Source organism: Durio zibethinus, chromosome 9, assembly GCF_047325235.1.
Source record: "Durio zibethinus cultivar Kanyao isolate XHJ-2024 chromosome 9, ASM4732523v1, whole genome shotgun sequence".
NCBI classification, from domain to species: Eukaryota; Viridiplantae; Streptophyta; class Magnoliopsida; order Malvales; family Malvaceae; genus Durio; species Durio zibethinus.
Window position 1 is genome coordinate 12,665,240 of NC_143170.1, and position 10,937 is coordinate 12,676,176.

General features: G+C 46.0%; 1 protein-coding gene across 1 annotated transcript in view; it reads left to right on the forward strand.

The window, feature by feature from the left end:
* The window catches only part of LOC149516812 (uncharacterized), a 30,985-nt gene extending 20,424 nt beyond the window's left edge, over positions 1-10,561 (forward strand). Inside the window, exons 2-3 of the mRNA XM_089765223.1 lie at positions 9,185-9,237; positions 9,325-10,561. Coding sequence (XP_089621349.1) covers positions 9,185-9,237; positions 9,325-10,145 — 874 coding nt within the window. The 3' untranslated portion in view covers positions 10,146-10,561. The remainder of the gene's footprint in view (positions 1-9,184; positions 9,238-9,324) is intronic.
* The last annotated feature ends 376 nt before the right edge of the window (positions 10,562-10,937 follow it).

The following is a 10,937-nucleotide window of genomic DNA, read 5'->3' on the forward strand; positions in this document are numbered from 1 at the left end:
GGCATATGGAGTTCATTCCTAGTCTAAGCATACGGAGTTCATTCCCAGTCTAAGATCGGATCGGACCGAGGGTTGCGGTAGTACATGCTGGGCTCGGGCATGGGCTGCAGCCATATTTTTCTTTGTTGGGGCACCAACGTCAGAGCATTGCTGGAGAACTTGACTGACGACATTGGGGTTCCAACGATCGGGGGGGCCGGGGGGTGTGCACACCTGTTGTGTCTGAAATGGGGACACTTTTTTCAAATGGTCACAAAATCTTGTACACTTCGAGTTTTTAGATGAATTTTTTTGTGCATGCCAAAAAAAATACAAAGATCACGTCTACTAAGTTTGGGGCTAAAACTCCTTCCAAAAAAATTTTAAAAAATCTCGAACCGTAAAAAGTTTCGAAAATCATGAAAAATAAAAAATGACTCATCTTGCCATGAAACTGCACGTGAAGGCTTAATGGACCATTGTATGAATTTAACAGCCATAAAAATGGCATTGGCATGTAGAAATATGAAAATTTGCCTACACCCACCTACCACCCTATCGATTCACGGCTTGCGCATCCCGTCTCTCTGGCAGACGTAGTGCCCACCCGCCCGCTCATTTCGTCGGTTGGCTTAGGCATACGGAGTCATTCAAAGTCAAAGATCAGACCAGACTGAGGGTTGTGGCAGCAGGATCGACAGCACGTAGAGGGGGACCTGACCGATCCTTGGCTTACGCATCCCGCCCTACTGGTTGGCTGAGTGCCCGCGCACTCGTTTTATTGGTTGACTTAGGCATACGGAGTTCATTCCCAATCTAAGATCGGACCGGATCGAGGGTTACGGCAGCACATGCTGGGCTCAGGCATGTGCTAGTGCAGCATTGTTCTTCGTCGGGGCACCATCGTCGGAGAACCTGACTGGCGGCAGTGCGGTTCCGACGATCAGGGGGGCCGGGGGGTGTGCCCCCATGATGTGCGATGGGTGCTGGTACTTGGCCCTTACATTGGCCCCTTATCCCTCATCAAACCTCGAGAACTCACACCCCCTTACAGAGCAGTTGAGATTTTATAGGTTTGCTGCTAGTAGCCATTAAAGAGTCTGAAAATGGGGACATTTTTTTCGAATGGTCACAAAATCTTGTACACTTGAGTTTTTAGCTGAATTTTTTTGTGCAAGCCAACAAAAATACAGGGATCACCTATACCAAGTTTGGGGCCAAAACTCCTTCCAAAAAAATTTTAACAAATCTCGAACTGTAAAAAGTTTCGAAAATCATGAAAAATAGAAAACGAGTCGTCTTGCCATGAAACTTCAGGTGAAAGCTTAAGGGACCATTGTATGAATTTACAAGCCATAAAAATGGCATTGGCATGTAGAAAAATGAAGATGTACCTAAACCCACCAACCACCCTATCGATCCACGGCTTGCGCATCCCGTCTCTCTGGCCGACGTAGTGCCCGCCCGCCCGCCCGCTCGTTTCGTTGGTTGGCTTAGGCATATGGAGTTCATTCTCAGTCTAAGATCAAACTGGACTGAGGGTTGCGGCAGCAACATCGACAGCACGCAGAGGGGGACCCGACCGATCCTTGGCTTGCACATCCCGCCCCTCTGGCCGGTTGAGCACCCACACACTCGTTTCGTGAGTTGACTTAGGCATACGGAGTTCATTCCCAGTCTAAGATCGGACCGGACCAAAGGTTGCGGCAGCATATGCTGGGCTTGGGCATGTGCTGATGCCGCATTTTTCTTCGCCTGGGCACCGTCGTCGGAGAACCTGACCGGTGGCATTGGGGTTTCGACGATCGGAGGGGCTAGGGGGTGTGCGCAAATGATGTGTGATGGGTACTGGTACTTGGCCCTTATATTGGCCCCCCATCCCTCATCAAACCTTAAGAACTCACACCCCCTTAAAGAGCATTTGAGATTTTACAGGTTTGTTGCCAGTAGCCATTAAAGTATCTGAAATGGGGACACTTTTTTCAAATGGTCACAAAATCTTGTACACTTCGAGTTTTTGGCTGAATTTTTTTGTGCATGCCAACAAAAATCCAAGGATCACGTCACCAAGTTTGGGGCCAAAACTCCATTCGAAAAAATTTTAAAAAATCCCGAAACGTAAAAAGTTTCCAAAATCTTGAAAAATAGAAAACGAGTCATCTTGCCATAAAACTTCACGTGAAGGGTTAAGGGCCATTGTATGAATTTACAAGCCATAAAAATGTCATTGGGATGTAGAAATATGAAGATGTGCTTAAACCCACCTACCACCCTATCGATCCACGGGTTGTGCATCCCGTCTCTCTGGGCGACGTAGTGCCTGCCCGCCCGCCTGTCCGCTCGTTTCATCATTCGACTTAGGCATACGGAGTTCATTCGTAGTCTAAGATTACACCGGACTGAGGGTTGCGGTAGTAAAATCAGCAGCACACAGAGCGGGACCCGATCGATCCCCGGCTTGCGCATCTCGCCCCTCTGGCCGGCTGAGCACTCGTACGCTCATTTCGTTGTTTGACTTAGGCATACGGAGTTCATTCGCAGTCTAAGATCAGACCAGACCGAGGGTTGCGGTAGCACATGCTGCGCTCGAGCATGTGCTGGTGCCGTATTTTTCTTCACCGGGGCACCATCACCGGAGCATCACCGAAGAACCTAATCGACGGCATTGGGGTTTCGGTAATCGGGGGGCGGGGGGGTGTGCGCACATGATGTGTGATGGGTGCTGGTACTTGGCCCTTATATTGGCCCCCTATCCCTCATCAAACCTCGAGAACTTGCACCCCTTAAAGAGCATTTGAGATTTTACAGGTTTACTGCCAGTAGCCATTAAAATGTTTGAAAATGGGGACACTTTTTTCGAATGGTCACAAAATCTTGTACACTTCGAGTTTTTAGCTGAATTTTTTTGTGCATGCCAACAAAAATAGAAGGATCACGTCTACCAAGTTTGGGGCCAAAAATCCTTCCAAAAAAATGTTAACAAATCCCGAACCACAAAAAGTTTCAAAAATTATGAAAAATAGAAAATGAGTCGTCTTGCCATGAAACTTCACGTGAAGGCTTAAGGGGCCATTGTATGAATTTACAAGCCATAAAAATGTCATTGGGATGTAGAAATATGAAGATGTGCCTAAACCCACCTACCATCCTATCGATCCACGGCTTGCGCATCCCGTTTCTCTGGCCGGCATAGTGCCCGCCGCCCACCCGCCCGCTCGTTTCGTCGGTTGGCTTAGGCATACGGAGTTCATTCCCAGTCTAAGATCGGACCAGACCGAGGGTTGCGATAGTACATACTGGGCTCGGGCATGTGCTGGTGCCGTATTTTTCTTCGTCGGGTCACCATCGCCTGAGCATCGCCGGAGAACCTGATCGGCGGCATTGGGGTACCGACGATCGGGGGGGCTGGGGGGGGTGTGCACAAATGATGTGTGATGGTTGTTGGTACTTGGTGTTATATTGGCCTCCTATCCCTCATCAAACCTCGAGAACCCACACCCCCTTAAAGGGCATTTGAGATTTTACAGGTTTGCTGCCAGTAGCCATTAAAGTGTTTTGGAATGGGGACACTTATTTCAAATGGTCACAAAATCTTCTAGACTTCTAGTTTTTAGCTGAAATTTTTTGTGCATGCCAAAAAATATACAAGGACCATGTCTACTAAGTTTGGGGCCAAAAATCCTTCCGAAAAAATTTTAAAAAATCCTGAACCACAAAAAGTTTCAAAAATTATGAAAAATAAAAACGAGTCATCTTGCCATGAAACGTCATGTGAAGGCTTAAGGGACCATTGTATGAATTTACAAGCCACAAAAATGGCATTGGCATGTAGAAATATGAAGATGTGCCTAAACCCACCTACCACCCTATCGATCCACAGCTTGCGCATCCCGTCTCTCTGGCCGGCATAGTGCCCGCCCACCCGCTCATTTCATCGGTTGGCTTAGGCATACAAAGTTCATTCCCAGTCTAAGATCGAACCAAACCAAGGGTTGTGGTAGCAGGATCGGCAGCGCACAGAGGGGGACCTAGCCGATCCCCGGCTTGTGCATCTTGCCCCTCTAGCCGGTTGAGCACCCGCACGCTCGTTTCATGGGTTGACTTAGGCATACGAAGTTCATTCCCAGTCGGAGCATACAGAGTTCATTCGCAGTCTAAGATCGGAATGGACCGAGGGTTGCGGCAGCACATGCTGGCCTCGAGCATGTGCTGGTGCTGCATTTTTCTTCGTCGAGGCACATCGCCAAAGCATCATCGGAGAACCTGACCGGCGGTATTGGGGTTCCGATGATCGGGTGGGCCAGAGGGGATGTGCGCACATGATGTGTGATGGGTGCTGGTACTTGGCCCTTATATTGGCCCCCTATCCCTCATCAAACCTGGAGAACTCACACCCCCTTAAAGAGCATTTGAGATTTTACAGGTTTGCTGCCAGTAGCCATTAAAGTGTCTAAAATGGGGACAGTTTTTTCAAATGATCACAAAATCCTATACACTTCTAGTTTTTAGCTGAATTTTTTTGTGCATGCCAACAAAAATAAAAAAATCATGTCTACCAAGTTTGGGGCCAAAAATCCTTCCAAAAAAATTTTAAAAAATCTCAAATCATAAAAAGTTTCAAAAATCATGAAAAATAGAAAACGAGTCGTCTTGCCATGAAACTTCATGTGAAGGCTTAAGGGACCATTGTATGAATTTACAAGCCATAAAAATGGCATTGGCACGCAGAAATATGAAGATGTACCTAAACCCACCTACCACCCTATCGATCCATGGGTTGTGCATCCCATCTCTATGGCCGGTGTAGTGCCCGCCCGCCCGCTTGCCCGTTCGTTTCGTCGGTTGGCTTAGGCAGATCGAGTTCATTCCCAGTCTAAGATCAGACTGGACCGAGGGTTGCAGCAGCACATGTTGGGCTCGGGCATGTGCTGGTGCCACATTTTTTTCGTTGGGGCACCATCACCGGAGCATCGCCGGAGAACCTGACCGATGACATTGGGGTTTCGGCGATCGGGGGGGCGGGGGGGTGTGCGCACATGATGTGCGATGGGTGCTGGTAGTTGGCCCTTTTGTTGGCCCCCTATCCCTCGTCAGACCTCGAGAACTCACAACCCCTTAAAGTGCGTTTGAGATTTTATAGGTTTGTTGCCAGTAGCCATTAAAGTGTCTAAAATGGGGACAGTTTTTTCAAATGGTCACAAAATCTTGTACACTTCAAGTCTTTAGCTAAATTTTTTTGTGCATGCCAACAAAAATACAAAGATCACATCTACCAAGTTTGGGGCCAAAAATCCTTTCGAAAAAATTTAAAAAATCTCGAACCGCAAAAAATTTCAAAAATCATGAAAAATAGAAAACGAGTCGTCTTGCCAAGAAACTTCACGCGATGGCTTAAGGGACCATTGTATGAATTTCCAAGCCATAAAAATGGCATTGGCACGTAGAAATATGAAGATGCGCCTAAACCCACTTGCCACCCTATCGATCCACGGCTTATGCATCCCATCTCTCTAGCCGACGTAGTACCCGCCCGCTCGTTTCGTCGGTTGGCTTAGGCATACCGAGTTCGTTCCTAGTCTAAGATCGGATCAGACCGAGGGTTGCAGCAGCACATTTTGGGCTCGAGCATGAGCTGGTGCCATATTTTTCCTCACCGGGGCACCATCGCCGGAGCATCGTCGGAGAACCTGACCAACGGCATTGGGGTTCTGGCGATCGGGGGGGCCGGGGGGTGTGCGCACATGATGTGCGATGGGTGCTGGTACTTGGCCCTTATATTGGCACCCTATCCCTCATCAAACCTCAAGAACTCACACCCCCTTACAGAGCATTTGAGATTTTACAGGTTTGCTTCCAATAGCGATTAAAGTGTCTGAAATAGGGACACTTTTTCCAAATGGTCACAAAATCTTGTACACTTCGAGTTTTTAGCTGAATTTTTTTGTGCACACCAATAAAAATACAAGGATCACGTCTACCAAGTTTGGGGCCAAAACTCCTTCCGAAAAAATTTTAAAAATTCCCAAACCGCAAAAAGTTTTGAAAATCATGAAAAATAGAAAACGAGTCGTCTTGCCATGAAACTTCACGTGAAGGCTTAAGGGACCATTCTATGAATTTACAAGCCATAGAAATGGCATTGGCATGCAGAAATATGAAGATGTGTCTAAACTCACCTACCACCCTATCGATCCACGGCTTGCGCAGTCGGTCTCTCAGGCCGGTGTCGTGCCTGACCGTCGCCCGCCCGTTCGTTTTGTCGGTTGGCTTAGGCATACGGAGTTCATTCCCAGTCTAAGATTAGACTGAACCGAGGGTTACGGTAGTAGGATCGGCAGCATGCAGAGGGGGACCGGTCGATCCTCGGCTTACGCATCCTGTCTCTCTGACCGACATAGTGCCCGCCCGCCCGCCCGCTCGTTTCATCGGTTGGCTTTGGCATACGGAGTTCATTCCCACTCTAAGATTGGACCTGAAGGAGGGTTGCGGCAGCAGGATCTGCAGCGCACAGAGGGGGACCCGGTCGATCCCCGGCTTGTGCATCCCGCCCCTCTGGCCGGCTGAGTGCCCGCACGCTCGTTTCGTGGGTTGACTTAGGCTTACGGAGTTCATTCTCAGTCTAAGCATGTGGAGTTCATTCCCAGTCTAAGATCGGATCGGACCGAGGGTTGCGACAGCACATGCTGGGCTCAGCATGTGCTGGTGCCGCATTTTTCTTCGTCGGGGCACCATCACCGAAGCATCACCAGAGAACCTGACCGGTGGCATTTTGGTTTCGACGATCGGGTGGGTCGGGGGGTGTGCGCACATGATGTACGATGGTTGTTGGTACTTGGTCCTTATATTGGCCCCCTATCCCTCATCAAACCTCAAGAACTCACACCCCTTAAGGAGCATTTGAGATTTTAAAGGGTTGCTGCCAGTAGCCATTAAAATGTCTGAAATGGGGACACTTTTTTCAAATGGTCACAAAATCTTGTACACTTCGAGTTTTTAGCTGAATTTTTTTGTGCATGCCAACAAAATTACAAGGATCACGTCTACTAAGGTTGGGGCCAAAACTCCTTTCGAAAAAATTTTAAAAAATCCCGAACCTCAAAAAGTTTTGAAAATTGTGAAAAATAGAAAACGAGTCATCTTGCCATGAAACTTCACGTGAAGGCTTAAGAGACCATTGTATGAATCTACAAGCCATAAAAATGGCATTGGCACACAGAAATATGAAGATGTGCCTAAACCTACCTACCACCCTATCGATCCATGACTTGCACATCCCATTTCTCTGGCCAGCGTAGTGCCCGCCCGCCCGTTCGTTTTGTCGGTTGGCTTAGGCATACGGAGTTCATTCCCAGTCTAAGATTGGACTAGATCGAGGGTTCCGGCAGCAAGATCGGTAGCATGCAAAAGGGGACCCGATCGATCCCCGGCTTGCGCATCTCGCCCCTCTGACCCGCTGAGCGCCCGCACGCTCGTTTCGTGGGTTGACTTAGGCATACGGAGTTTATTCCCAGTCTAAGCATACGGAGTTCATTCCCAATCTAAGATCGGATCAGACCGAGGGTTGTGGCAGCACATGCTGGGCTCGGGCATGTGCTCGTGCCACATTTTTCTTTGTCGGGGTTCCATCGCCGGAGCATCACTGGAGAACCTAACCGGCGGCATTGGGGTTCCGACGATTGAGGGGGCCGGGGGGTGTGCGCACTTGATGTGTGATGGGTGCTGGTACTTGGCCCTTATGTTGGCCCCCTATCCCTCATCAAAAAGAGCATTTGAGATTTTACAGGTTTGCTGCCAATAGCAATTAAAGTGTCTGAAATGAGGACACTTTTTTCAGATGGTCCCAAAATCTTGTACACTTTGAGTTTTTAGCTGAATTGTTTTATGCATGCCAATAAAAATACAAGGATCATGTCTACCAAGTATGGGGTGAAAACTCTTTCCGAAAAAATTTTAAAAAATCCTGAACTGTAAAAAGTTTCAAAAATCATGAAAAATAGAAAACGAGTCGTCTTGCCATGAAACTTCACGTGAAGGCTTAAGAGACCATTGTATGAATTTACATGCCATAAAAATGGCAGTGGCATGTAGAAGTATGAAGATGTGCCTAAACCCACCTACCACCCTATCGATCCACGACTTGCGCATCTCGTCTCTCTAGTCGGCTTAGTGGCTGCCTGTCCGCCCGCTCGTTTCATCGGTTGGCTTAGGCATACGGAGTTCATTCCCAGTCTAAGATTGGACCAGACTGAGGGTTGTGGTAGTATGATCGGTAGCAAGCAGAGAGGGACCCGGTCGATCCCCGGCTTGCGCGTCCCGCCCTTCTGGCTGGCTGAGCACCCGCACGTTCGTTTCGTGGGTTGACTTAGGCATATGGAGTTCATTCCCAGTCTAAGATTGGACCAGACCGAAGGTTACGGTAGCACATACTGGGCTAAGGCATGTGCTCGTGCCGCATTTTCTTCGTCGGGGCACAATCACCGGAGCATCGTCGGAGAACCTGACCGGCGACATTGGGGTTCCGGCGATCGGGCGGGCCGGGGGGGTGTACGCACATGATGTTCGATGGGTGCTGGTACTTGGCCCTTATATTGGCCCCCTATCCCTCATCAAACCTTGAGAACTCCCACCCCCTTACAGAGCAGTTGAGATTTTACAGGTTTGCTACCAATAGCCATTAAAGTGTCTGAAATGGGGACACTTTTTCCAAATGGTCACAAAATCTTGTACACTTCGAGTTTTTAGCTGAATTTTTTTGTGCATGCCAATAAAAATACAAGGATCACTTCTACCAAGTTTGGGGCCAAAACTCCTTCTGAAAAACTTTTAAAAAATCCCAAACCGCAAAAAGTTTTGAAAATGGTGAAAAATAGAAAACGAGTCGTCTTGCCATGAAACTTCACGTGAAGGCTTAAGGGACCATTGTATGAATTTACAAGTGTGGGAAAACATTTAGTTACAAGTGGTTGTATTTTGTAATCTACTTATTGTAATCTGTATATATCTGTATCTCCCTAAAATTGAGAATTTGTATCTTTAGAATTAAGGACAGAATATCAGGATAGATAATTCCTTGATTATAGGGATTAGATTTAGGAATATTTAGTTTCTTAGTTTACTCTCTAGCTAGCTGTATTTAAATCTATGGTGTTTGTATGATTCAATACATAAGTTTTCAATATACTCTCATTTTTTCACATGGTATCAGAGCTTTAGACTCTTCTTGGGAAGAAAATTTCTCAGCTTTCAATGCTGAATTTTGTTTTAGGCCTTCATAGCCAAATTTTGTTAAGTCTGTTATACTTTTATTTTGTTCCTTTTTGGCCTTCATTGCCTATACTATTTCAGTCCTGAGAAAGGTAATCATGTCAGAAATAGCAAAATCTGCAGTTACTACTCGATTTGGAGAAGTAACAACTGGTCAAACCACAACGAAATTACAGAATATCCAAGCTGCATACAGGTTGAATGGAAAGAACTACTTGAAGTGGTCTCAGTTGGTTCAAACCTTTCTAAAAGGGAAAGGAAAATTGAGCCATCTTCTTGGCACTGGTCCTGAGAAAGGAGATCCAAAATTTGAGGCTTGGGATGAAGAGGATTCTATGGTTATGTCATGGCTGTGGAATTTTATGACGCCAGATATTAGTGACACTTGTATGTTTTTGTCCACGGCCAAAGACATTTGGGAATCAATTTGTCAAACCTATTCCAAAGTTAAAGATGCTACTCAAGTCTATGAGGTCAAGATCAAGACTGCAGCTCTCAAACAAGGGAATAAGTCAGTCATAGAGTATGCTATTCTTCTTAAAAATCTTTGGCAAGAGATGGATCACTACCGGTGCATAGAAATGAAATGCAGTGAAGATGCAACAACTTTGAAGAAATTTATTGAAAAAGATCGAGTCTATGATTTTCTTGCTGGACTGAATGTTGAGTTTGATCAAGTCAGAGTCCAAATTCTGGGAAAACAGAATCTGCCTTCTTTAAATGAAGTGATATCCATGGTTAGAGCAGAAGAGAGCAGAAGAGGAGTGATGCTTGACAGTGTGCATGTAGAAGGATCTGCTATGGTCTCTAATGGTGGGAAGAACCAAAGCTTAGAACAATTACCAGTCAGTGAGAATGGGAAAGGTGATTTGACTAAAACTTCAAATCACGACAATCTTTAGTGCACCTATTGCAAGAAGCCAAGACACACCAGAGATCGTTGCTGGAAACTACATGGAAAACCTTCAACTTCAAGCAAAGAATGGGGTTGTAAAGGAGGACAGCCAAGAAATCAAGGACAAGCTCACATGACTGCAATGGAGTTAAACCAGGAGAAGTCTCAGGAACAAGGAGAGTTGGATAAAAAAGAGATTGAGAAACTGAGAAGCCTATTGGGAACTCTTAAAAAGGCTACTGGTGTATACTCCTTGGCACACTCAGGTAAGGACTCTGGTGCAGGTAAAGTCTCTAATTCTCATGGATTAAATGTCTCAGATAAGTTCATTAAGAGTTTTTGGGTCATTGACTCAGGAGCCACAGACCACATGACACATTCTTCATAAAAGTTTAGTACATATACCCTATGTCCTGGTACTAAAAAAATTACTATTGCATATGGTTCACTTACTACAGTGGTAGGATTAGGAGATGTTCAAATTAATCCCTCATTCATTCTTAAAAATGTTCTTCATGTTCCTAGATTGTCTACTAATCTGATATCTATACAAAGACTTACTAGAGACATGAACTACAATGTGACTTTTTATCCCTCTTACTGTGAATTTCAGGACCAGGGTTCGGGGAAGAGGATTGGACTTGCTAAGGAGAAGGATGGACTATACTATCTTAAGACATCCAACAACATAAGTAATATCAAAATCTGGCTTTATCATTTTCGTTTTGGACACCCTTTTTTTGGAACTTTGAAAAACATGTTTCCTTCCTTGTTAAAAGGATTAAACGTTGAAGAGTTT